This window comes from Podarcis gaigeae (assembly GCF_964106915.1).
Source record: "Podarcis gaigeae genome assembly, chromosome: 17".
NCBI classification, from domain to species: domain Eukaryota; kingdom Metazoa; phylum Chordata; class Lepidosauria; order Squamata; family Lacertidae; genus Podarcis; species Podarcis gaigeae.
Window position 1 is genome coordinate 9,836,759 of NC_139694.1, and position 27,835 is coordinate 9,864,593.

General features: G+C 47.0%; 1 protein-coding gene and 2 long non-coding RNA genes across 6 annotated transcripts in view; 2 read left to right on the forward strand and 1 right to left on the reverse strand.

The window, feature by feature from the left end:
- Positions 1-514: 514 nt before the first annotated feature.
- The window catches only part of FAM131B (family with sequence similarity 131 member B), a 51,206-nt gene continuing 23,885 nt past the window's right edge, over positions 515-27,835 (forward strand). Inside the window, exon 1 of one of the 3 annotated variants that reach the window (XM_083719412.1) lies at positions 515-642. In XM_083719412.1, the coding sequence (XP_083575538.1) occupies positions 615-642 (28 nt within the window). In that variant the 5' untranslated portion in view covers positions 515-614. Of the gene's footprint in view, positions 643-1,007; positions 1,085-5,778; positions 6,250-27,835 lie in introns of those variants that run through there. The other 2 variants (XM_083719411.1, XM_083719413.1) reach the window with 2 other exon arrangements.
- Positions 9,138-27,801, reverse strand: LOC310835301. 2 transcript variants are annotated; one of them, XR_014559526.1, is made up of 3 exons: positions 27,725-27,801; positions 11,357-11,528; positions 9,138-10,344 (listed from the first exon to the last, which is right to left on the reverse strand). It is a non-coding gene; the product is annotated as an uncharacterized lncRNA (long non-coding RNA). The 2 variants fall into 2 exon arrangements; XR_014559527.1 differs by lacking the exon at positions 27,725-27,801 and adding an exon at positions 13,736-14,317.
- On the forward strand, positions 21,314-27,707 carry LOC310835396. The gene is made up of 2 exons (XR_014559634.1): positions 21,314-21,843; positions 27,322-27,707. It is a non-coding gene; the product is annotated as an uncharacterized lncRNA (long non-coding RNA).

Sequence of the window (27,835 nt, forward strand, 5' to 3'; positions counted from 1 at the left end):
CCCGACATGGCAGGGCGTGTACCAGGCCGGCTGCTAGCTGGCTGGCAGGCAACCACCCCCCCCCCCCCAGCAGCAGCAGCAGCAGCGCGCGTCTCCTTGCCGCCTTGCGCTCCTCGCCCGCCCGTCCGCCCGCTCCCTCCTTCCTCCCGCCGCGGCTCCGGCTCAGCCAATGGCAGCGCCGCGCCGGGCTCGGGAGCTGTTTACCCAATCTGAGCCCTCCTCCCTCCTCGCCTCCCTCCCTCGTGAGCCCCGGGAGCATCTTCCTTCCACCGAGCCGGGCAGAGAGAGAGGGAGACGGCAGGCGGGCGGGCAGGAGGCGGGTCTGGCTGCTCGTCGGGGAAGCGTCTGGCGCGGCTCCCTCGGGGCGCCTCGGCCTGCCGCCGGGCTCGCGCGCGCCTTCGCCCCTCGGCGCGGGGATGAGCAGCCCTGCGGGGCCCCCGGCGGGCCGGCCTGGGGACTCGCCGTGACGGAGCCCCCGCTCCGCAGCCCCGCTCCCGCCGCCGCCTTCTGCTTCGGTGCGCACAGGCTGCGGCGGCCGCTTCCCCCGCCGCCGCCTCCTGCACCTGCTCCTGCGCGCCCTCCCCGACGAGGGAGCCCCGCGGGCCGGAGGAAGGATGGGTTGCATCGGCTCCAGGACTGTCGGTAAGGAAGGGCGGAGAAGCGCCGCGGCGAGCCAGGCGGGGAAGAAGGGGCCTTGGGCTGGAAGGGCCGTCTCCCACCGCCCCCGTCTGGAAGAATGGGCCGCTGCCGTGTGCCCGAGTGGGGAGGGGGTCTCGCTGGCTGGCCTCACGTCTGGAGTGCGGGGTCTCCCCTTTGCAGCCTGGGCTGGTTCTCACCTGCTGCCAGGATGAGAGACCCCCATCCCCAAGGGGTTGGCAGCGGCGGCAGGCGCCCTCGGGGGCAGAAGGTGTGTTTCCCCTTTGACAAGGAGAGGCAGAAAGAGAGGATAGTCACCGCCTCCGTCTCCCCCCAGGAATGCCCATAGCTTGCTGGCCTAGGTGCCTTTGGCGTGGAGATGGATGGAGGAAGCCTTAAGGTAAAGAATAAGGAATGGCAGTGGCCAGACCACTCCACCACTCCTTGAGTGAGTTTCCCACCAGCTCCTGGATTGCAAGCTGATACCATCCCCTCCCCTTCGTGGTTATTGTTATCAGATTCTCCATATCACTGCAGTGATGGCTGCTCATCCCTCTCTCGCTCCCTCCCTCCCCGTGGCTGCCCACGCCTCAGCAGAAGGAGCAGCCACTGGATCCCTCCCACAAGACCCGAGTCCCTTGCCAAGGGCACCCCCGCTTGCTTCGGCTACACAGCTCCTCGCATCCCTCTAGAATCGAATGGCACCCGCCCACCACGGTCCCCAGCGGGGTTTACGGGCTGCAGCCTCAGGCATTTCCAAAGAATTGCAAAAAACGAAAAGGACATATTGTGGGATGAGTCTTTCCAAAGGCCCTTCCAGGCACAAGGCGGATCAGGGTGGATTTGGGTACCACTTAAGAGGCATCCAGGCTGGGCTTTTGACCCATGTGCCACAACCTTCCAGGAAGGCTCAGTGCAAAAGGGAGGAAGGTGCGGAAAAATCGGTTGGATGAGTATTGCCCAGGAAAGTCGTCCCAGTGGATTGTGCCCCACCCACATTGTCCATTAGTGGTGGTGCTGCCATTTAGCTTTTCCGACTTTGGCACTGAAATGCTTTTCGCCCAAAAGCTCTGCTTCTTTCCCCCTGTGTTTGGCATATCAGTTAAATTACTCTTCCGCGTTTGTTTAACGTTCCTTCCCTGCCAGATCTCAGGGGCTCGTGGTGCATTGCAATATAGATCCCGTTTCACCCTCACGACGCAAGAGTAAATTAGACAGAGGCAGCAATTGCAACTGCACTTGCCAGTCCCTTCACAGACTCTTGTTATTTCCAAGCAAAAATGCTCAGGAATGCCATGACCTGCCCGTTGCGTTGCCCACCCAGTGAACTTGGTGGCTTGGCAGAGATTTGAAGGTGTCCTGAGTGACTGACTGCATCTCTTCCTTCTTCCTAATAACCAATACATCTCCTCCCCATATCTACACTTCAGAAAGCATAGCAGTTGTCAGCAGGGAATTGGTGCTTTCTTGAATAAGGTGTCAAGAGGGCATTATAGGTAGCAATTTGTTTGGAGGCTATGGAAGCCTTGCTTCCCCCAGATTCATGGCACCTGCTTAATAGGTACAGTACCTGTGGCCACAGTATGTCACAAGAGACCTGAGAACCCTCACCCCATAAATGTCCTATATAGGAACATAGGAAGCTGACTTACACTAAGTCAGATCATTTATCTAGCTCAGTATTTCTGGCTGACTGGCAGTGCCTCTCCAGGGTCTTTCCCAGCCGTACCTTGAGATGCCAGGGGCACCTTCTATGCATGAAGTAGGTGTTCCACTGCTGAGTTTCCACAACATACAGTGTGTTGTGCCACGTAGTCCTGCATTGCTGAAATGGAGTTGTACCTTGAAATGAGCTGTACCCTAATTTTTTCTCTAATGTCAGAGTTTCCTTCTAGCAATGCTAGTGTTGGTATTCTGCTATACCCTTCCTTGGAAGTGAGATCGCATGACTTTGCCAGTGTAGGGAATCTGGTGACTCTTAGTGGTGGCCCTAACCTTTGGTGGCAGAGCGGGAGACAACCAAATCTGATCTATGAGCCCCAGGTAGGAGCCATTCATTAATGCAACAGCGGTCCTGCGAAGCTTCTGTTCCCTTCGGTGATACTTACGTAGGAGAGCTTCCAGGGCTGCATTCCCGTGAATGGTGTCTAGCTATCTTCTGCCTCCGTCACTCAAATTCTTAGACTGACCTTTATTCTAAAATTTTAATATTTTGTGAAATGACTGTTGTAGTGTTAAATGTATGCATCTGACAGCCACATAACAGAACGTTGAGCTGTAGGGATGGAAGTATTTTGGACTTAGTTTTAAGGTGTCCCACCAGATCTCAAGGAAGCATCTTGCACATTGGGTGATCCCTTGCTTATTAGCATGTTAGGATCCCCTTGAAAAGTTGCCCATGCACCTGATGAAGCAGCATCTTTTGCAAAAGAAACACCCAAAAAACCCACCCTGTTGCCATCTTAAAGGCGCCAGACTACCAAGTTGACATAGGATTTTTTTACTGGTTTTGCTGTGACACACTAAAGGCAAGCATATATTAAAGTCAACTGGTTGCTGCTTCTGATTGAAACTACTTGTGAAAATTGGGGGAGGGCGTGATTTGCAGCAGAAAAGTGACAGGGAGGAATGCTTGCAGTGATATCTTACCCATGGCTATTAAGAAGTATGTCTCATTTGAGTTCAGTGGGACTTTTCCCCAGGAGTGTATAGGATTGCATCCCTAACCCTTTCCCCCATGTACTGCTTTCCCCATGTTTGCAAGGGTTTAGAAGGGCTGATAGGCAGGTAGGCTAAAACATCTGGACTGCTCCAAGTTGGCAAGGACTATCTTAAAGGCTGAAGACTGAGCTTTCACAATGCACTGGTAGCTATTGTCCATGCTGTGCACATCTATCTCACGATTGCCTTTAGATAAATAGATCTGATAGGTTTTTACAGTGCCTCAACATTCTGTCACACCTTATCTTGCAACCAATGGGTACATCTCCTTTTGTTTATTTGTCTTTCAGATTCTAATGTGTTAAGCTGAAAATAACGTATTTATGGGAGATGATATACAACCGGTTTGAGCCAGGGGGTGATCAAACAACGGAATGAATGTTAACACCATGGGTGTCATTCACATAGGTATAAACAAAATCTGGAATATAGGCTAACCCACTGTTCCCCAGCCTTGTGTCCTCTGGATGTTTTGGACAACAGTTCCCATCAGCCCCAGCCAGCATTACCAGTGGTCAAGGATGATGGGTGCTGTAGTCCAAAAAGATCTACTGGTATATAGAGCACTTCATTGGGTAAGGCTGGACTAACCTGTGGCCCTGCAGGTGATGTTAGGCTGCAACCAGGCTGTGCTGACTGATTGAAGTTGGAGTCCAACATTGCCTGGAGAGTCACCAGTTAGCCACTCCAGGCCTCAAATGAGATGCAGTCTGAACTTCTGGTAAGAATGGAACGCCACCATTAGCTATGATTTCCTATGGTAGCACTGCTCTGTTTCTTGGGAAATCTCTGTGGTGCAAACCATCTGGATGTGAGAGTGGGGGAACAAGTTAATTCTTCGCCAAAATTGCCAGTGAGGACTGTGACGGTAGTCATTGTGTTTGACTCTAGATCTTCTCCTAGATCTCTGGTAGAGATGGGAAGCCTGTGGCTCAAGGGACCATATGCACCCCTAGATCTAATGTGATTCATGTGGAAAGCGAATCATGTGGCTTTGGTACCACTGACCACCAGCTGCAGCACACAACCCCTGAGGGAATGTGTCCTTGAGGGGGGAAGGAAGGTTCTCCATCTTTGAACTACTCTCATCATGCTAGCTTCCGCTCTCAAAAATCTTGCTTGTCTCTGGCCCAATATACTTTCTGTCCTGTTGTCAGGTGAGCAATAAATTACACAGAGTAAGTGAAGTTAACTTTGTAATAGAAGAAACAAGGCTGCTCAGTTATGCCAGGCCTGAAGAGCGCAGCAGCTCTTCCCAGTAGGTCTTGCCCAAGGGGGGGGGGTGAAGCTCCCTGCCTTCCCACAGCTGCCTAAGACTTGTGGTTATCCCGGGTGCTTCCCAAGCAATCTGAGACTCAGCCGGCACTCCTGTCTCTGCTCCTCCCTCTCTTCATACCTCTTCTGGACCCGGGAGACCAGTGGGGAAGGGAGCTTGTTGCAGCAGGAGTGGGAGACACCCTGGTTTCTTCGCCAGGTATACTCATCTCTGCCTCTTGGCCTCCCTCCTCTTCAGCTTCTGCCTCTGATTCTGGTCCCTAAGCCCTGATACCTCTTCAGCTTCCAACACCTCCTTCTCCCAGTCTTCTCCTTCTTCCCTTGGTGGTTCCGCAGCTGTTTCCTCCCACCATTCCTCTGAGTCTACCCAGTCCATGACACATGAACATATGCTTCTGTTTACTAAGAGTAATTGATAATGTCACCTTTTAGTTCCCCCTTCCTGAGTTCTTAAAAGGTGCCAGCTTCCGACACCTTCTCTTCCCAGTCTTCTCCCTTTGACCACTCATTGTTGTCTCACCGCCACTCCCCAGGCTCTGAGCCTTATTCCTTTGGTGGTTCCCAACTGGTGCCTCCTACCACTCCTCTGTGCCCAGCCTGTCCCTGACACCTGTTGAAGCTTTTTCCTTATAGCATTTCAGCACGTAGTCAAAGGTGGCATAGTTCAAGTATATTACCCATTAATCTAAACCAAAACCAGTCTCATCTGTGTCCCCAAACATACTGCACTCTTTTTCTTGCATACGAATCCACAGCATCTGAAGATCTTCCTTTCCGTATCACCCACGCATTCTCCTAAAATAACAAGCGCCCTCCCCGGTGACACCCACTCTTGGTTGGCCAAGCATTTAACCGAACTGCTCGTAATTATCTGTTTAGGAGACTTTTAAGGCAAATTAGGACCAAGTGCCTGAAGCAAACAATATTGCGAAGGATCAAGTTTATGCATATTCCCACAAGGGTTCTGCTGCTGAAATTGTGTAGAAGAAAGTGGCAGTCATGGATGGCTGATGGCGGTGGAGAAATCCCCCACTTAAAATCTCACCTCTGCCGTGAGCTCACCTTCTCTGCCTGCAATCTGAAGATCATAATTCTCCCAAGTGGATGGGGCTTTTTTAATTGAATAAATTTGTTTATGGCTGTGCTGTTGTTGACTTGACTGCAGTTTTCATGCGTACACACCTGTGCTGTCTCTTTCCTTCCCCCTTCCAGATTGACTGTACAACATTATTGAGTCTGGGTAGAGTAGGACGCATTGCAATGCACTTGCCTTGCTCAACCTGCCACTGTTTAGTATTCTCAGCTCTGTGGGGGAAGCATAAATCTCTCCGCTGATGCGTCTTTGAAATGCCAAGCTAGTTGGGGGTTGAACAGCCTCTGAGCAATGTGAACAAGGCTCCTGGTAACATGGGATATGATTCAGAGCTTGCTGTGGGGATGTGGTTTTCTTCCATTGCGGTCTCCAACTAGTCTCATCATTTGGGAAGCACAGTGGCTGTGAAATGTGAGGACAGCAAAACTGATCATAACCAGGACTGCCAATTTCATGCTTTAGTGTGTGTCAGTGAGAGCGATCTTCTTAAAAACAAGGTACTACATGGTGCTGTTTTCTTCAAAGTAAGTATTGTTGTGTTCAGGTAGGTGCGCATAGGATTGCAGCCTTAATCAGGAGGGCAACCAAAATGGTCAGAGGCCTGGAAACGATGCCTTATGAGGAACGGCTAAGGGAGCTGGGCATGTTTAGCCTGGAGAAGAGGAGGTTAAGGGGTGATATGATAGCCATGTTCAAATATATAAAAGGATGTCACATAGAGGAGGGAGAAAGGTTGTTTTCTGCTGCTCCAGAGAAGCGGACACGGAGCAATGGATCCAAACTACAAGAAAGAAGATTCCACCTAAACATTAGGAAGAACTTCCTGACAGTAAGAGCTGTTCGACAGTGGAATTTGCTGCCAAGGAGTGTGGTGGAGTCTCCTTCTTTGGAGGTCTTTAAGCAGAGGCTTGACAACCATATGTCAGGAGTGCTCTGATGGTGTTTCCTGCTTGGCAGGGGGTTGGACTCGATGGCCCTTGTGGTCTCTTCCAACTCTATGATTCTATGATTCTTTTCCTGTTAGGTTTTTTTTTTTTAATAAAAGGAACATGAAATAAGCGAAAGCAACGTGAAACAAAATGACTATGGGAACCGTAGCATAGAAATAAAACCGAAAACAACATTGTTATAAAACTGATGGAAGGAGAAGAAAGCAAATCAAATAATTATTATAGCTTGTTCATAAAGACAAGGTTAGTTTAAGAAACAGAGAGGGCACCTGCTAAATAATGAGCAACAGATCTGCTGGCTTCAAGCGTTCATACAGTAATATAGAACCTTTCTACCCTGTTTGTTTAACTGAGGCTGCAGTCCCAGGCGCACTTGGGAATAAGTCCCACTGAACTGAGTAAACGTACATAGCATGTCACGGGGTCCATTGCTTTTCTAATCCATTTCATTTTCTTCATATTTTCTTGCATTCCTGTCCTTTGCATGTGTAAACCGGGCAACAAGATGTGTAAGAAAATATTGCTGATAATTTTTTTTATTGGGAAATGCCGCCATATAATACCATTAACACTGTGTTAAGAAGGGATGTTATAGGTGATTCGCTGTATTGTGAAGATCTCATGAGGCACATGAATTCAATGTGTGTGTGTGTGTGTGTGTGTGTGTGTGTAAAAAAGAATCACCTTTGTGTGCTGAAATAACACCTGCAACATGGATCTCAGTTCTGTATTGTCAAATGACAATGGATTGCATTGGTAATTGCCTTCTAATATTTGTTGCATGTAAGTGAATAAAAAGTGCTGAAGTTTTGAAATATTTTCTGGTCTCTATTCTGTCAAAACATCTACCACTTTATTTGCTCTTCCAATAAGGTAGGGTGCACTACAGATATTTTGGAAAATTCCTCTGAGGATACCTTTTGTTAAAATTCAAACTCTGTCTTTTGTCCAGGTAATATAGGCTTGGATCCAGAGATCCTGGATTCCACAAAGGAGGTACTTGTATTCATACAGGGTGGGTTGTTGTTACTCCAACCCAACACTACAAATGTCCCTTAAGTAGCTAATCTAAAGGATTTCCGAATCCTCTGGAGCTAATTTTCATTAGGAGAGCAGACAGGAAGACATCAGTGACTCTCCTAAAGGAGAGGAACTGACTCCAACTGCTTCTTTGTATCTAACCCACTAAACCTCTGCTAAAAAACCAAAAAAATCTTTGGAAGTATTGGTAGAAAGGCATGGGTCTTGAACTCACTTTATTCAAGTATTGTAGGAATTAAGACTCTGGTCTCTGAAGGCTTTCTCTTGTAGTACATGCAACAAGAAACAATAAAACAAAACATTAAAGCCAGCAGAGCAGCCATAAAAGCAGGGGAGAATGTTCAGTTTTAATATTTCTTCTTCCAATGAAAGATCTATTGAAATCAGACCATAACTTCATATCATTCTGGACCCCTTTCCAGTGATTGGGTATAATTATTTTTAAGCGCTCTGATTGTCATTATAATAAAATATGTCTAAGTGGTATATATGGGCTTTAGTCGGGGTTGTTTAAAAGCAAGGGTCCTGTGTCTTTTTACCAGAAAGGCAGTGAGGTGGGGAAATAGGATAGAAATCTACTAACAAAAATAGTTTGGAAGTTATTTAGAAATAGCTTTTGAGGAGGTTATTGAGCCCTTGCTGTGCCACCCTGCAATGGTAGTAGCTTGATGACAAATTGTGTGGGTCTCCACTATGTTAAAAGATGCAGCGCTCGTGATACATAACTTCTCCCCTTCCCCACACACAGATAAAGGAGACTGGAAATTTGAGCTAGAAATGAACAAGTAGATCCAGTTAGTGTCTGCTATTTGATTTTGGACAGTCTGCACATCACTCGCTCCTTCTATCTTTCCTTGGAAGAAGTAGAGCTGGAGCGAAGGGTAATATTCCAGCACATTTTACTCAGAGTAGACCTATTGAAATTAATGGGCCTAACTTAGCCATGTACATTAATTTCAGTGGGGTCTGTTCTCGGTGAAAGTTCGTTGAATACCAGCTGGAGAGCTAAAATGTCTCATTCTGTCTGCAAGGCACTCCTGAGTCTACTGGGTCAGACTCTTTCTTGACTGTGTGCAGGAAAGATAATATTTTCTCTGGGGCGCAGTCACAGATGGCCTCAGCACTAGAAGCCTGTCTGCTTTCTTGAGATCAATTATAAGATGGAAATAAACATCAGATGCTGAACATTCATTATGAGGTAGCAATATGCCCAGCTCTGCCTTGAGAGTTCTTACAGCAAACATTTGGTTAGCATCTTACATAGGAGGGCCTGTCATTCCTGTGTGTAGAAGCTATGTTCAGATGTCATACCATAGCAGGATTTCCCAAACTTGGGTCTACAAGTTGATCAGTGAACCCTCTACATGAAGACGTGCCTGCAGGATATTTGGATCCAGCTTACTGTCCAGCACGTTAACAAGATTTTATTTATTTTAAGTATTGCTAGGTGAATGGAGTATTGGTCTGGTACTTGGGTTTGGGTTTATAGCCAGGTTTAGATAGAGCTGCACACACCCCTGGAATATTAGGTGCATGGTTTGGGGTGTTGCTTTATCTGCGGCTAGGGACGTGGGTGGTGCTGTGGTCTAAACAACTGAGCTTCTTTGGCTTGCTGATCAGAAGGTCGGTGGTTCAAATCCCCGCAACAGAGTGAGCGCCTGTTGCTCTGTCCCAGCTCCTGCCAACCTAGCAGTTTGAAAGCACACCAGTGCAAGTAGATAAATAGGTAACACTGCGGTGAGAAGGTAAACAGTTGTTCTAAGCACTCTGGTTTCTTTCACGGTGTTCCGTTGCATCAGAAGCGGTTTAGTCATGCTGGCCACATGACCCGGAAAGCTGTCTGTGGCCAAACGCCGGCTCCCTCAGCCTGAAAGCAAGATGAGCACCACAACCCCATAGTCGCCTTTGATTGGACTTAACTGTCCAGGGGTCCTTTACCTTTTACCTTTTACCTGCTGCTCATGTTAGATATGTGGCCAGCATTGGTAGTGAAGGTTGCTTGGTGCCAGCTAAAGCTCTTCCAGACAACCTTGGATTTTTCAACAATCATTAACATTCCAGTAGCTAGACTACTGGGACACACTTTACATGGGACTGGCCTTGAAAACTGCAGCGTGGAAACTGCAACAAGTTCAAAATTATGCCACCAGGATGCCGTTGGATGCTAAGAGAGTTTTATTCCATTATGCCAGTTTTGCATGATATATATCAGTCACAGTTATTTAACTGGGGCAAAGGACTCCTGACTTGTGACATATTTTAACATGACACAATGTTTTGATTTGTTAGCTGCCTGGAGTCTCTTTTGAAAATTAGGTGGGATTTAAAAAACATATAAAGTATGTGTAATTAGTTCTGGTTCTCAGTGTAGTTACATGACCCTTTTGAGGATCATCCAAAACAAAATAGTTTTTCAAACTTTGTGCCTTCAAGGGACTGTTTTCAAACCAGTGTGTCTACTGAGGTACTCCATATCTTCCATGAACTTCTGCGGATTGTTGAAGTTTGCGGTGTGATGGTAGGGTGCATTGTCAATTCGGATGGAGTGCTGGCGACGTCTTGGCCCTCACTGTTGGCACTGCCTGAACTATGAGATCATTGCAGAGCCCATCCAACAATCTCCAACAGCTGCAGATTAACAGGAGAAGATCAACAGTGGTAGACAAACTATCTTTCAAGGAAGGATTGCTGAGATAAGGCAAGCAAAGTGCCCAAAGTACAGTATAAACACAAAGTAATTTGCTGCTGTTTATCATAATCAGTGTACCAAGTCATGTGGTATTCTTTTGGGAGTGGTTTCCTGCTTCTAGGAAATAGTAAGGCATTGCTTAATCTTAAGATGTGTGTTTTGGAGGACTACATTTGGACAATCATATATTGGCTTATTAAGATGAAATACACATGAGCCGATACAGCTGCTTCTCTTCTGCGTTTGTGCTGCATAACAATAAAACCAGGAAGCCTCTAATCAACTCTAGTTTGTCTGAACAGGGAAAACCATGGTTTATCAGTTTCTGGACGAGCCAAGATCTCAAACCACAGTTTGAAGTGGCTGTTTGTTTGTTTTTGTTTTCTTTTAATCCTAGCTTATACTGCAGGTTTTAAGTATAGTTTTCCGGTTTGGACAGAATGAGAAACTGTGGTTTAATTAGAGACTTTCCTAGTTTAATCATGTGAAGGGAAGAGTGTCAGGGTTGCGTGCACAGGGAACAGGCTAACCAAATGAGAGATGATTATGTAAACCAGGCCAGTGAAAAGGACAACAGGGCAGGAAGGATGGAGGCCCTTGAAAGAGAAAGAGCTAATCAAATTTGGCATTATTAAGAGACCAGAGCTGGGTGGTGATAGCTCCATAATGCATTAAAGCTGATTGGGGAGGCAGTGCCAAACCACAGCGTGCCTTCAAGCAGTGAGGAGGAAGGGGAGGGCAAATGGAAGAAAAGAATACAGCGAACCAGGGGGATCTATCATTAAAAAAGGAAGGTTAGCTGTGCTGGGCTACAATCCTAACTCACTTACCTGGAGGTAATCCCAGTTGAATTCAATATGGCCTACTTCTGAAGAGACATGGCCAGAATTGCATTGTTAGTCTGCCATGGTAAGAAAGCAAAAAGCACAGGCCACAATCTAACTGAATTACCTCTGGCATGAGATTTCCATCTAAGGCAGCAGCCTTTTTCATTAAACCCAGGGCTTTTTTTCACCAGGACTCAGTTCCGGCACCTCTCAGGTAGCCACCATTACCATTATAAGGGAGGTGTTCATGGTGAGTTCCAGCACCTCATCGTCTATAAAAACACTACTGATCAAACCTGGAATTGAACAAGAAGTAGGGTTTTAACATGAGGTTTAAAAATGTGTGGACACAGCCCTGGGGCAGGAACTAACTTGTTTTATTGCTCTGTAAGCCATGGTTGAACAGTGTTCTCGAAGCTACCAGCATGAGTTTGACCAAAATGCGAGAAGCAGTGGAAGACAGGAGTGCCTGCGTGCTCTGGTCCATGGGGTCACGAAGAGTCGGTCACAATTAAATGACTAAACAGCAACAACAACAAGCCATTTCAGCAGGGTGAAAACATTCTTAAACAAACGTCAGCTTTTCTGTCTGACTGGAAACCATGCTTCTACATGTGGCAACTGCATGTTTTCTGTTTTGCTTCATGTTCATTCACTAGGAAGCACGATCGTAGCTTCCTGGCGGCGCCTGTTACCTGCATGCACACAGCAAAACACGTGTGCTATCATCATGCTATCATTTACATATGTTTCCCCAACACACAATAACTCTGTGCTAGAGTTTCTTAATGTTAGAAGCTGCCTTTCCATAGAGAGAAGGCAAATGACCGTGGAGCTGAGTATAATATGTGAACTAGTAACTTGGGTAGCAGCAGCAGGTCACCAACAGCTTGCACTGAGTTATTCACTGCCTTGAGATTCCTGGAGCCGCTTTGTCATCCTGGCTGGGGCTGATGGGAGTTGTAGTCCAACAACATCTGGAGGGCTCTTGAATGGGAAAGGTTGATCTAATGCAATGTTTCTCAGACTTGGGTCTCCACCTGTTTTTGGACTACAGTTCCAATGACTGCTGACCGTGGGTCCTGCTAGCCATGGATTATGGTAGTCCAAAAACAGTGGGAGACCCATGTTTGGGAAACACTGGTCTCATGTATTATCCTACTCTTGCTTATGTGTTGGTTCAGTCATTGGCACTTTATTTTCTCCCCCTCCTGTTTCTCCTCAGTTTGCCTTCATGCTGCCAAAGCACTGTCAATCTGCAGATACATTTGTTCATCTGTTTTCCTTCTCCAAACAATGCTGCTACCCTCCATTGTTTAGTCTCTTGACGGTTTTCCAGATCCCACAGAACTGCCCCGTCTAATTTCTCTAGAATGGTTTCTGCTTAGCGGTCATACAATGCTGTTTAGCGTGTATAAATCCAGTTAGTTCTTGCGTAGTGACATCATTCCAGCACATCAAGAGATGCTATTACACGTAATGGTATTAATATAACATTGACCCCCCCCTCACTTTCCTCCAGCTAGCTTCATTCCCTGGGCTAGCTAAGCTCTTTCTGATTTAGTGTGGTGAGAGAGAGACAGAGAGAAACAAACTCTTGTTTTTCACTACAGGAAGCAATGTTTATTATTATTATTTTATTTATTGCAATAATTTAATATCTCATGGTTCAGTTTAAGTGACTTACAACATGTAAAACAATAAAATAAAAATTATTGAAACCAGCAGAGCACCTTGAATTCAGAATAATAAAAGAGTGAAAAACAAAAAGCAAAATTCTGCACCCGGCACAAAAAAATAACAAGGCTTATTATGCCAGGCAAGTCTCCCATGGGAGAAGCTTTCCAAAACTCAGGTGCTGAAGTGGAAAAGGCTTTAACCCTGCTCACCGCCTGCCTCACGCCTAAAGCTTATGGGGGACCCAGAGAAGGCCCTCTGTGGTCAGTCTTAATACTCTGGCAGGTTCATAAATGAGTCCCTAGAGTACTGGCTTTAAAGGTAACATCAGCACTCTGAAATCTACTTCAAAAGACCAGCAGCCCAGAGCAGTTGTTTCAAGACTGATGCGATGTAATCCATATGACCAATCCCTGTCAACAACCTAGCTGCTGCAACTTGTGCCAGCTGAAATTCCCAAGCAGTCTTCAAAGGCAGCCCTTGTGTAGAGTGGATTACAATAGTCTAAACAAGGTGTTGCCCGAATGCTAATGATTTTGGCCAGGCTGTCTCTGCCCAGGAAGGCTTGCACCTGGTGAAAGTTACTTTCATGCCAGAGCCATGGGGATTTCCAATACTGAAGCTGTGGACCTGACTCTTTAGGGCAACAGTTGCCAACCTTTTGGGACCTGTGGGCATGTTTTGAATTTTAAGAATGTGCTGTGGACGCCAGTCTTAAAACGGTTGGCCAGAGCAGTTCTGCAAAATAGAAAATTGAAAAACTCAAAAAGAAGTGCCTTTTGACACCCTCCCACAGACGAAACTATAATAAGCCATAGCAACCTACCTGAACTCAACAACCACCACTTGATCTGTGCATCATGTTGTCCCATCTTTGCTCTCATCCAGAATGGAAAGGATGGGGCTGGCATCCAATCAGAGTTGCCCTCGGAAAGGGTGTGTGTTCAGTCTACATGTGGCCTAGCAAAGAACTTTGAAACCTGGTTTCTAGACAAGTTTTCAGATGTGGTTATGGTGGTTAGTAGGTGTTGAAGTGAGTGCTTGCACAGATTCTGTGCTACCTATGGGTGTCACCTTGATAAATCTCCCCTTTAGGCAATGGAGTGCAACCCTATTTAGAACATCACCTCCCCAAATCTGGTCAACCATACCCAGGATTTTGTGGATTCAATTTATGCTGTCCCTCATTCCGTTCTTTACTCACTCCATATTTCAGCGGAGCCTCACCTGAATCAGAGGAGAAGTAGATATGGGTGTCATCAGCATGTTGAAGACACCTCCCTGAAATTCTGAATTACCTCATTCAATGGATTCATGTGGATGCTGAAACAGCCCAGAGTACAAAATGCACACAATTCCATGGGGCAGAACAATAGCTACCTAGAGAGCCTGATTCCCATTCTGGACAGTCAGTGAGAGGACAGTGAGTGGCCACGGCTGTTAAACATCTCAATCCCTGACACTTCACTTGTAGGGGAAAGTTCCACTAAAATTAGTAGGGCAGTTTTATGTACCAGCTGCATAAAGGAACAAGTGAATGAGTACCATTGGCACATCAGGGGCTTTCCCCATGAAATATTTTAATCTTGTATTTATGGTTCTTCATCTTCCCAGCTGACACTTGGGCCTGACAGTTCAGACTCCAAAGCTATGTTTACATTGTGAATTGTCTCCTGTGCCTTTATAAAAACGTTGGCTAGATCGCTTATGTTGCGTTTCTGTCTCCTTCCCGTCTTCCCATAGCTATGGCATTTTTGGACTACCTCTTTTTTTAAAAGTATGTTTCACAAGGTTTTTTTATTGCAGCTTGCATGTTCTTGTGCCTTCCTTGTAGTAGTAAAGGCGGGGGGGGGGGAGAGGAAACTTGGCACAATTTTTCTGTGCATGTATAACACATAAGATCACCTGAACTCTTAAGACATTTGTCTTCTGGTGCAAATTGAGCCACCGCCAGTTGTTTTATAGGGCTACCTTAGTTGTCAGCTGATACTTGGATAGATACAGGAAGCCAGTCCTGTGTTAAGTCAGTTTTAACTCAAGACAGCTGTGTAATTGGAAGGCAGGGCAAGCTGACCTCTAAATGGGAGACATTAAAGTGGAATGGACTTTTGCAGGTCACTTTTCGGGGCTGACGTCATACCATGGATCTGCATATTTGCTTGCCATGGTGAGTATTCCACCCCCAAGATCAGGAAAATGCTTGAAGCTTGCAATGTTCACCAGAGAGGCAAGGAACTCCCAACATGAGACTTGGTGGGTGAACCGCAGGGCATGAATGCACAGATTGGTCACAATTGCACTAGAGGGTTTTCAGTACTAACTGAATTCTAATATTCCAAGTGCATTTCCACCTTTCTGGAAACGGGGGTTGTTTTGTGGAAAGAAGAGACAGACATGGGACAGTTCTTCCTCAAAAATTCCAGGCGCTTAAAGCCAGAAGGCAGGAAGTTTGCTAGTATGATCTACAAAGATTCTAGATAGAAGAAAAACTAAAAGGACTGGGATGGATTTTCGTGGAAACAACCAAATATAGAACATGGAAACATTTTTTTTTTGCTATATGAAAGGATGCTGTTATAAAAGGAAGAGCCCAATTTCCTACAGGCAGTGAGGGGAGCACAAGAATTATGGGCTCATGTTGCAGCCAACCAGATTTAGGGTAGATACCTGGGATTGCTTTCTAATTGTGAAGACATTTGGACAATGGAACAAGAGGCATAGAAACTTGTGGCAGACTGAATAAGCTTGTGTTGGGAGTAGTTAAGATCCAGGGAACACTGCCATTGAAGACCAGGCTGTGGAGTTGAGCTCCCTTGTTATAAGCTCCAATTTTGGTGACCTTCCAGTTGCAATAGAAGCCTGAGTGGGGATCTCTGGTCCAGCTTTGTGTTTAAACAGTTGTCCACTTACATGTTATATTCAGCAATAAGGGCACAAAATAGGTTTATTCAAAACCTCATGAAATTCTAGCTTACAAACCTTTGGAAAAAGAGACAGAGCCTTTGTTTTGTAGAACACTGTGAAACTGAGCAGGCTCTAAGTTTGAAGAGAACGGAAGACTCGCAGAGGAGAGAACTGCTTCTGAATTAAATACCAAGTGAATTTCTGCCTGCCCCATTAAGCCGGATTATTTGCATTATGTGACTCTAACCTACTTATATTTGTAATTTGATATTAATGGGGGTGGGGGGTGGGGAGACCAGCAGGTCAAAATGCATCCGGTAAGCGTGGCTGTTTTTAAAAGCATGTTTGTGATGAGAGTGTTATGCTGGCCATTTTATCTCTATTCACTTGTATGCTGACAAACGTGCATAATGTTATTCCTGGACAAGTAGAGCTGTCATTTCTCAGTGCAAAGAAAATATACTTTTGCAACATAAACAGCTGCCATATAGCAAGCCAGATCATTTGTCCAGCCAACATAGTATTGCCTACCCCAGGGGTGGAAAATCTGTGGCCACCCAGATGTTATTGGAGCTCCAACTGCCGTCAACCTCGAGCATGGTCAGTGGTCAGGGATGAGGGGAGCTGGAGTTCAAAAACATCTGGAGAACCACCAGTTAGTTAATCCAGATCTACAAAAGAACTGGCAATGGCTCTCCAGGGTTTCAGGCAAGAATCTTCCCTAGCTGTACTGCAGATAAAATCTGGGACCTTTTTGCATGCAAGGCATGTGTTTTACCATCGATCTGTGTCATTTCCCAGCTTTTAGCAACTTGCAGCATTTTAAAAAAATATGTATATCCTGTTCTTCAGAAACGTACTCTCAAGGCAGCTGGCTATGAGAACAATTAAAACATAATAACCAAAATAGCAAACCAAAATAGCAAACAAAACCAAAATAGCAAAACAAACATATTAAAACAGCAGAGGTCTGGGGAAATGAAAAGGTTTCCAGCTGGCACCAAATGGTCAAGAAAGCTGAACACCTGACTTCAGAGACCTGCGGCACCTGCAGAAGAGCCTTTGATGGAGACATCTGTACACAAGACAGGTTTGGATGGAAGAAAGCAGTCGTTCAGGTTCCAAGCTTTAAGGCAGGAGTGGCTAACCTTTGGTCTTCATATGTTGTTGGACTCCCAACTCCCTTCAGCCACAGCCACCATGGCCCAATATTCAGGGATGGTAAGAGTTGTAATCCAGCAATACAGTGGTACCTCAGGTTAAGTACTTAGTTCGTTCTGGAGGTCCGTTCTTAACCTGAAACTGTTCTTAACCTGAAGCACCACTTTAGTTAATGGGGCCTCCTGCTGCCGCCATGCCGTTGGAGCACGATTTCTGTTCTCATCCTGAAGCAAAGTTCTTAACCTGAAGCACTATTTCTGGGTTAGCGGAGTCTGTAACCTGAAGTGTATGTAACCTGAGGTACCACTGTATTGGAAGGGCAGCCACTCCAGCTTTAAAGGTAAGCACCAACTCTCTGAGGTGCCCCACTCAAAAACAGAATGGCAGCTGAAAGAAATAAAAAAAATAAAATTGTCCAGTAGCACCTTAGAGACCAACTATGTAAGTTTGTTCTGGGTATAAGCTTCCGTGTGCATGCAGATACACTGAAACAGAAGTCACCAGACCCTTCTATATAGTGGGTTTTTCTCAGAAGGGTTGTAAGATGATTGACTCGATATGGCAGCAATTGCAGTTGGTTCAAAACTGGCCAGTCTTGGAAGCACAGCAGCTAAACTAACTAAACCAAGTTAAGAATTCTGTATTTTATGGACTGCTTTAAATAAATAACATGCTGTGATTTTGAATAAATAGGTCATATCATTTTGGACCCCAAGAGCTGAATGTAATGCAGATTTTTGTTAAAAAAAAGAGTTTTGTATTGCTATAGGGTGCATACACTTTTTAGCTAACGCACAAGCCTCTATGCATACTGGCTGTGCAACCTGAGTTTGTAAAAGATTACATATGGAATAGACACCTTTCAAATGTGATGCAAGCCTGCAGTGGACCCTATACCATATCACGCCACCGCCCCATTTTAAGCAGGACACCCTGGGTTTAGAGAAGCCACCCAACTTCTGACCTCAATCTCGGATGTCCCCTTTCGGCAAACCAAAATAATTCCCCCCCCCCTGCACTGTGGCGCAAGTCAGTTGCACCTGCATGCCTCCACTCTTCTTCCTCCTTCTGCGGCGGCTTTCCAGCCAACATACTTCCAAAAGCTTCTGGAAGTATGGCGGAGGCAGAGGCTGTGTGATGGCTGTGGCGGCTGCCACTGCGAAGGCGGTGGATAAAGGAGTGAAGGGGGAAGGTAACAGAGGGTGAATGAGAGGGGGTTGCAGCCTCTGTTGAGGTTGTGTCCCGATTTCCCTCACTCCAGTATTGGAAGGTATGCTATATGAGCTGGTGCTTGCGTGGTGAGTCCCCCCCCCCCCCCAGTGGAAATAAAGACACATGACACAATTATTTAAGGTTAATGGGCTAAATAAGGCCACAACGTTATTGGTTACAGGTGATGAGCGGTATTGACTTAGGCATTGGTCCTAACTGACTATCCGTCTTCAGCCTGTCCGCTTGAAGTCCGGGAAGGGTTAACCACCAGTAGGGGGAGTCCTGCTGAGGCACATCAACTAGGATCTCCTCCAGGGTCACCGCTCGGGGGCGTGCCTTGGGCCCACACCTCCATAGGCTTCGGACAGGGCCACGCCCCCCGGAATCCTTTATCGGACTACCCTTCGATATGCAGGGGAAGTGATGGCGCTTCCTCCCTCCATCTACATAACAATACAAATACCAATGCCTTCCAATACCAAGGAAGTTGTGACGATTTGCTACGAGGTAGGCGGAAAACCAAGTGGCTGGTGCCAATTTGTCAAGTGGAAAAAATTCCTACCCGGCCCCTTAACGGCAACCAACCGAGGTCCATAGCAAGGTCAAAGACGAAACCTTAAAGGGTGGGAGGGTGGGAAAACCGGAGCAACTGGAGGCAGCAAAAGAGGGAGATCCCCAGCCGTGCCAGTGTTAAATAGCGCAGGCCACACCCCTTGAGCCAGCTGATTGGCTATCCAGGGGATGACGCGGCCAGGGATTCCCTCAGTCGCGTGAAGCGCTGTGCTGGGGGCGTGCAGCCCCCAACCCCACCTCCTCTTAAGGCGGAAGTGGCTTTTTAGCACAACTCATTTAAATTGGACCTACTTACTGAGAGGCAGACTAGAGGCGAGGCAGTGAGTGCCCTGTGCTTTAAACATAAAAATTCTCCAGTTGTGCTGATGGCACTATATAACTGATGATAAATTAGGGAACAAGTTTCAGCATGGAGTGCTCCAATCAGTCAGCCTCGCTAGCCTCCACCATCTTCCATTTCATTCCCCCCCACACCTCATTTCCCATAGATGTTGGATAGTCTTCGATATGACTTTCTGACGTTGATTTAAAACCGAGCTTCCAAAACTTTGATTTATCTGAAGAAGCCAGATACCTGGGTTTGCTCGTTACACTTTCCACCCTTCCTTCAAGGAGCTCAGAGCGGTGTACGTGGCAGCTTCCCCTTTTAGCTTTACAACCTCTCTTGGAGTTGGGCCGAGAGAACGATTTGCCTAAGGCTGCCCAGGAAACTTGATGACAGGCTGACCAGATGCAGTGCAAAGTATCATATAGAAATTGAAAAAGACAAATGCCGCCTCTTGAACCAAAGGGAACCAAACAGAGATGATAAGTTTAAATACATAGGTTTTGATTCAACTAAGTATGTGTGGAGAGGCAACCAGCCATACTTCAATAGCACAGTATTTTGTAGGGAGAAAATTCTTGGTGTGTACACACATTTATCAGAAAATTGGAGCTGGAAAGTTTTCTCTGTAATCTGGTACTTTTTTTATTTAAAGCACCAATAGATCATGCCTGTGACCATTCCCATAAATTTCCTGCATTGATGTGCAAGTGAGCTGCATTTTGCAGTATGTTAAGTGTAGAGCACTAGCACATTAAGGTACCCATGCAGATTAACCTTCAAAACTTACTAGCCGCCAGAAATGTTTAATGGCCCACCTTTCCACATGTACCAACACTAGTCCTTTTAGGGGCTGTAAACTCATTTCCAGTTTACAACAGCTTCTTTTCGGGGTTGACAGGATGTAATTCTCACTTGCCATAGATGACCAAATTAGTAGATATACACAAGCCTGCTCTCTTTAGTGATGCAAATCTATAGGGCAGGAGAGAGCACCTCTCTCTTCTTAGACCACATATTAAAAACCACCAGGCTTGTAGAATGCAATTAATTTTCGTTCTGATTTTGTTAATGGAAAAACTTGTGTATTGTGTAAATCTTCCAAACCACACAAGATTTCTATCAACAAAATAAACTTTAAAGAACTACAGCAGGTCCACGAAAGCCCTGTGTTAACAGAGGCCAAAGCTGAGCAAATAAATTAAACAAGCAGAATGTTTAAGAACAACTGATGTGTGTGTTAATTAAATACTCCATGGAAACCCTTACTTTTCCAGAGTGACAGTGGCACAGTTAGGACATTTTATACGACGGGTTTATTAGCCTTTTGGGCTCCTCCTCCTTAGATGGTTTTATATATATATATATATATATATATATATATATATATATATATAACTTTATTTGTTTCCAACTCTGGTACATTTCAGGGCCATACTATTTGGGCTGCTATCTCGCCAACTTAAGTTCACACGAAAAGGTGAGGCAAAATTGTACACTCCCCACCCCTGGAGTGCCTTGCTTTCACTAGGGGGCACCCAAAAAGCAACAACAAAAGTGGGGGGCAGCCTTGGTACAGCCCAAATGGGGCAGCTCCTCCCCTTTGGCCCACCACAATGGAGATGCACTAGTTATAGGTCCATGGCTGAAAGTGTCCCTACCAAGCCCCAGGTATCTTCCTGCATCTCCTCCGAGTTCTACCAGGCTTGTTGCCTCCTGGCTAGTCCAATGTGCAATGCCATCGGTGGCAAATTGCTTGGACTCTGGAGGGATGTTGCTTCTGCCGTTCCACAGCTCCCTTTGGCCACTGCTGGTAATGGGGCAGGAGAGCTGAAAATAATGCCAATGTATTTCACACCTTTTGTTTTAGATAGTACACGGGTAGACGAGTCTAAAAAGCACGGGACACAAGTTTTCACAGCCCTCTAGCAGCTATGTTTTGACTCATTTACCAGAAGCAATGTATTGAGCGTTAACTCTGGAAGTGTATACTCCTAGGAGGCTAAGTTTGGTCAGAATCAAGTATACACTTCCAGAATTAACACTCAATACATTACTTCTGGTAAATGAGCCACCGTAGAGGGATGTGAAAATTTGCACCCCGGGCTTTTTACACTCATCTACCCATGTACTATCTGAAAACAAAGGGGTACCTTGGTTGCCAGATGTGAAATATATTGGCATTATTATCAGTTCTCCTACACCATTATGTGGCAGATGGTAAGTTGCTGGGTTTGGGGAACATGTGCCACTGCTGTTTGATCCTTTGGGAGGCAGGTATACCTGGTGCTGAGTTTTTTTTTTGGCTGCCAGGTACTTCTCAGCCTGCATCAGGCTGGCACTGGAAGCAAAGGGTGAAGAGGTTTGTGTGGAGAAACCTGTCTCTTCCTAGCTGCTATTTCAGGAGAGATCAGGAGTGATGGCCTTGTAGGCAAGTTACTGGTTCTAATGCCTTTTTCTACCCTGTCAGCCAGTTCCATAAATAACCCCTGTCAGCTTTCTTTTTATAAACTTACTTTAAAAAAAAAATTCAGAGGGAAATGGGAGCTGTAAGGAAGCTTCTAATAATGAAGAAAAAGCATATGTATATATATGGCGATAGTTTTAAGAAAACACCAAACACTGGGGACAGAGCCAATAAAACAAATTATGGCTTAGTGGAACAGAATCTCTTGGCATTCACCTTTTAGAGTAGGTAGACGTAATTGCGTATTGCATACTGTTTATTATATTTACTGTATATGGGCATAATTTAATTAGTTGGTGTCAGGGAACTGCCATCGGAAGAACAGGTGGTAGAAAGGCTCCAGGAGAATAGGAGAGACTCTGCAGCAGAAGAGGGAACCAGTAGGGGCAGAGCAGGAGCTCAAAGGGAAAGGGAGTCGGAGGGGAGGCTCTGGGATACTTCCAGTGAGAACAGTGAGGAGGTAACAAGACCCCCTTTAGCAACCCCCACCCCTCGCCGGAAGCTGTCACGCAGAGAGTCCAGGAGGCGCATGTCCATCAAACAACTTTTATGTTGGAGTAAGTTCCGTAGACGCCCACTGTCGGATTCTACCAGCGACTGACGGAGTCATGCTTTGGGGGCTCCGTTAGTGCCTCGGTTTGGATGACCAGCCAAACCCCAGAGGGATCAAGCTTTTACGCACAAGCAGCTCACTATCCCATCACAGCAATCTGACAGTCTTTGAAAGCAGCTTGTGCAAGCAGAGGGCATCATGAGCGAACCAGCCGGAACCGGAGGAGCAGGAGCGGGTCCAAGCCTGGAAGAAAGGTACAGGGCGTTGGAGGTCCAGCTCGCACTGCAAACGGCGAGGCTCGAGGAGAGGAGGGCTCAAGATGCGGATAAGGGGAAAACCACCCCACTTGCCAGAAAGGTGCCTGGATTGGTGCAGAAATTTGGGGGGGATCCCAGGAACTATCAAGCGATGCAATATGCTCTCAATCTACTGTTTGATCACTTCCCCGATGAGAACTCTAGAGTGGCGTACGTTATTGGCCATCTAGAGGGAGGGGCGAAGGACTGGATTAGACCCCTGATGGCAGCCAACAATGAAATCTTAAAGGACACGAGGAAGTTTTTCCGCGCCATGGACCTGATGTTTTCCAGCGAGATTGAGCAGGGAGTGGTGCGCAGGCAGTTAATGGCGTGTAAACAGGGGAGCCGATCTGTACGTGAGTACTGGACTGAGTTCACCATGTTGATACATAGACTGGGGTGGGACCTAGCGAGTGAACCTATTCAAATGCTGTTTGAAGAAGGGCTCTCTCCGGCAGTGAAAGATGAACTTTCCCGGGCGCCTAGGGCGGAGTCTATGGATCATCTGACTAAATCTGCGCTGTCCATAGGAGCGCGCCAGGAGGCAAGAGCTTTGGAAAAACGGGAAGGAAAGGGGGAACGTTGGAAGGACTTCCGCATTCCAGAGATTCCGGAGCAGCCTTTCCTGCCAGCAGAGCCGATGGAACTTGGAACAGCGCGCGCGCGCGCAGTTTCAAACACCAGTGAAGGGCGGAGGAAGGAGGGAAAGAGTGCCAAGAAATGTTATCTCTGCCAACAGCCAGGTCACTTTGCCAGAGTCTGTCCGCAAAGGAAGGAATGGCAAGGGATGGCGGGAACTGTTGGGGGGAAGGAGGAAGAAGAAATCAAGGAGCAAGTAAAAGCCAACGCCTGGCTGCCAACATCAGGGCACAGCAGCCAGGCCAAGGAGTAGTGAATGTGCCCACGCCGGTACCTCCAAGACCAGCGCTTGTGATAGAGGTGTTGCTGGAACTGTCAAACGGACACCCACTAAAGATAAAAGCGCTATTGGATTCAGGCAGCTCCTGTAATTTCATGAGTAAGGAGTTTGCAGCTGAACACCAGATACAGACTATCCCATTAAGTAAGCCTTTGCAGGTTACCACGATTGATGGGAGGGAACTGTTGGGAGGAGAAGTGAGCCAACAGACTGTGCCAATGATAATGAGGGTGGCAAGACACACAGAACTGATAGCGTTTAACGTAGCCACCTTGGGAGGAGCTCCTATTATTTTGGGGATGAGCTGGCTGGCACTACATGATCCGCTAGTAGGCTGGCATCAGAGGGTGGTTTCCTTTGGATCAGCACCTTGCCTAGAACACTGCAAGGAGGGAGAGGCTCAGGCAGGGGCCAGGGCCACTCTAGCAGGGATGGAAGTGATGGACAAGGGGAGGGTGCCACGACAATACGCTGACTTGATTGACGTATTCAGCGAAAAGGAAGCAGATAAACTGCCCCCGCACAGACCCTTTGACTGTCAAATTACCTTACTCCCAGGAGCACAATTGCCAGTGGGCAAGCTGTATGCGATGTCAGACAGTGAGATGCAGGAGTTAAGGGAGTTCATTGACAAGAATCTCAAGCGAGGTTTCATCAGAGAGTCACGAGCGGTGGGGGGCAGCCCAGTGTTCTTTGTGGACAAAAAAAACACGGGTAAACCCAGGCTTGTGTGTGATTTCAGGGCCCTAAATGCAGTGTCAGAACCAGTGACTTTCCCTATGCCTAGAATTGATGACATTCTGACACGGGTGAGAAAAGGGAAATTTTTTACCAAGCTGGACCTTAGGGGGGCATATAACTTGATACGTGTGAGAAAGGGGGATGAGTGGAAGACCACTATGTTCACCCCCTTGGGGGCTTTTGAGTACCTGGTTATGCCTTTCGGATTACAAGGGGGCTCAGCCTGTTTTCAATCATTCATGAATCACGTCTTGGGGCCATTGCTCTACAAGAACTGCGCAGCGTTCTTAGATGACGTCCTGGTGTACTCTGAAAATGAGGAGCAGCATGTGCGAGATGTAAGAGGTACTGAGCAAACTGCGAGAAAACCGGCTGTGGGTGAAACTGGAGAAGTGTCAGTTTCATACCAGGGAGGTGGAATTCCTGGGGTACCGGTTGTCTGACAAGGGATTGGCCATGGATCCCAGCAAGGTTCAAGCGGTACTGGAATGGAAAACACCAAAGACCAAGAAGGACGTGCAAAGGTTCCTGGGCTTCGGAAACTTCTATAGGAAGTTCATCAAAAACTTTGCCCATTTAACAGCGTCCATCACGGATTGTCTTAGCAGCAAGAAGAAATTTGTTTGGACGGAAGAAGCGCAGCGGGTGTTCGAACGCTTAAAGCAGGTGTTTGCGTCGGAAGAGCAACTTTTGCACGTGGATCTACAACAACCAATGAGAGTGGAGACTGACGCGTCAGACCGAGCGGTGGGGGCCGTGCTTCTCCAGCCGGGAAAAGATACGTCTGAATGGAGACCGTGTGCATTCTTCTCGCGGAAGTTGAACAAATCCGAGAGGAACTACACAGTATACGACCGAGAACTGCTCGCCATTCATGAAGCATTCCGGAAATGGCGGCACTTACTGATTGGGGCGCAGCACAAGGTTCAAGTCAGAACTGATCACAAAAATCTGGAATACTGGAGAACAGCCCGAGTGCTGAACCAGAGACAAGTGAGATGGGCCCAGGAGTTCTCCAAATTCCACTTTGAAATTCGTTACGTGCCAGGCTCCGAGAACGTAAGGGCGGACGCTCTTTCCAGGAAACCTGAGTACTTAGAGGGGGAGGGAGCGCCTGAGGAAAGGCATGTAATCCCTGAGGACCGCTGGGTGTGTGGGGCGGCTTTGGTGGGGCAGAGGGAATTGATAGCGAGTACTGAGAACGATGAATACGCCCAAGAGAAACTAAGAGAACTCAGGAGGACAGAGGAGAACACGGGGGGGTTTGAAGAAAAGAACGGGGCGTTGTATTACAAAGGGGCACTGTACATACCCGATGGGGAACTGAGGGGCAGAGTACTAAAGCAGTTGCACGACAGCTCCACAGCGGGGCACTTCGGGCAGCACAAGACCATGTGGTTGGTTACCAGGGAGTTTTGGTGGCCCAAGGTGAGGGAGGACGTACGGGAATATGTCAGGGGGTGCGACAGGTGCCAGCGAGCGAAAGGGGAGAGGCTGGCACCGGCGGGGCTATTAGAACCCTTACCCACACCAGAACGGCCATGGGAGGCAGTATCCATAGATTTTATGGCGGACCTGCCAAAATCCAAAGGCAAGACAGTGGTCATGGTGGTGGTAGATGTGTCATTTTATAGCCTGTTCACATGCGGTCACAGCGGAGGAAACTGCCAAGTTGTTTGTAGAGCATATTTTCAGGTTGCATGGCGCCCCCTTGAGGGTGCTCAGCGACAGAGGGAAACAGTTTACTTCCAGGTTCTGGAGGAAACTCATGAGCTTACTGCACGTGGAAATCAATTTTTCAACTGCCCGGCACCCAGAAACAAATGGGCAAGCGGAGAGGGCAAACGGGATTTTACAACAATACCTGAGGTGTTATGTTCAGGACAGAGAAAATGATTGGGTAGATAAGTTACCTCTGGCAGAATTTGCCTACAACAACGCGGAGAATGTGTCCACAGGGATGAGTCCCTTTCTGGCAAATTATGGGTGTCATCCCCGGGCTTTTCCAGGAGAGGGAGGGGAGAGGTGGAGCGTGCCGGCAGCGGAACATTTTGTTGAAGAGATGGAAGCGATCCACCGTCAGCTCCAACTCAACTTAGAGAAAGCCAAGGAAGAATATAAGAAGCAAGCAGACAGAAATAGGAGGGAAGGTGAAACTATAAGGGTGGGAAACCGGGTGTGGCTATCCACCCAAGGACTACCGTTCAAGGGAGGGAGTAAGAAATTGAGACCCAAAAGATTGGGACCCTTTGAGGTCATACAGCAGGTCAACCCAGTAGCATTCAAACTCAGATTGCCCAGTCACATGAAATTGCACCCAGTATTTCACAGGTCATTACTGTCGCCGTACCGAAAGGGACGTGAGTGGGGGGAACGTGAGAGGGAGGTCACCCAAACGCCCGTGATAGAAGAGAGAGAACGCGACATGAACGTGGCAGGAATCATTGATTCCAGATGGAAGGGGAATCAGGTGGAATATTTGGTAGAATGGGAGGGGGAAGTAGAGTCAGAAAACACATGGGTACCAGCAGAGGCAGTCAATGACGAGATTTTAATAGAAACGTTTCATAGGCGTTTCCCAAGGAAACCGCAGCCCGTGGCACGATTTAGAAGGGAACATTTCGGGACTACCGATGAGGAAGGGGAGTTTGAAGGGTTCCCAGAGTCAGGGGTGGATGAGGAAGCAGACTCCGACGAAGAAGAGGAAGACGGGGCAAGAGACGGTAAGCCGTGGCAAGAAGTGTTTGAATCCACGGACGACGAGGAGAGTTCCTTCAGGGGCTTTCCACCCTCACCGCCAGTGGGAGAGGAGGTGGGAGGGGGTGAAGGGGGCCCTGGGAGGGAGGTGGATGTCAGGGAACTGCCATCGGAAGAACAGGTGGTAGAAAGGCTCCAGGAGAATAGGAGAGACTCTGCAGCAGAAGAGGGAACCAGTAGGGGGAGAGCAGGAGCTCAAAGGGAAAGGGAGTCGGAGGGGAGGCTCTGGGATACTTCCAGTGAGAACAGTGAGGAGGTAACAAGACCCCCTTTAGGAACCCCCACCCCTCGCCGGAAGCTGTCACGCAGAGAGTCCAGGAGGCGCATGTCCGTCAAACAGCTTTTATGTTGGAGTAAGTTCCGTAGACGCCCACTGTCGGATTCTACCAGCGACTGACGGAGTCATGCTTTGGGGGCTCCGTTAGAGACTCAGGTTGGCTGACCAGCCAAAACCCGGGGGGATCAAGCTTTACGCACAAGCAGCTCATTATCCCATCAAAGTTGGCTTTTAAAAAAACTACTTTTAGTTGTGTTTCTACAGTCCTTGTTAATTTCTGCTTATATCTGCTTCCTGTTGCTGTAGTTGTGTTATCTTAAGGAGTGTGTACAGGTTTGGTGCTGTGAAAATGGTAGAGGCAGTTTTGCTGCTTTTGTAAAACAAGTGTGCTACTTCTGTTTTGAGGCAAGTTTTTGTTTTTGTTTAGGTTCCATAACATGGTAGAACTTAAATATCAAAAGATCTGCCTAGAGGTGGTGTCTTGTGGCATGATGAATTTACCATTCTTCACAATCTCCACTGCAATTTTTCAACATTGTACGTTTTAAGGGAAAGAAGGAACATAGTTGAACACTTCATTGAATAGTTTGCAATGCTAGAATAATAATAACAATAAAAAAATCTGACCAGTAGCCACTTGCTCAGGGTGTTGAGCTGTTAGTATTTGTAATTTCATTGAAAATGTATTTCCCAAAGAATAGATGGAGAAAGGAGGTGGTAGTTGACAATTGGCAGTTG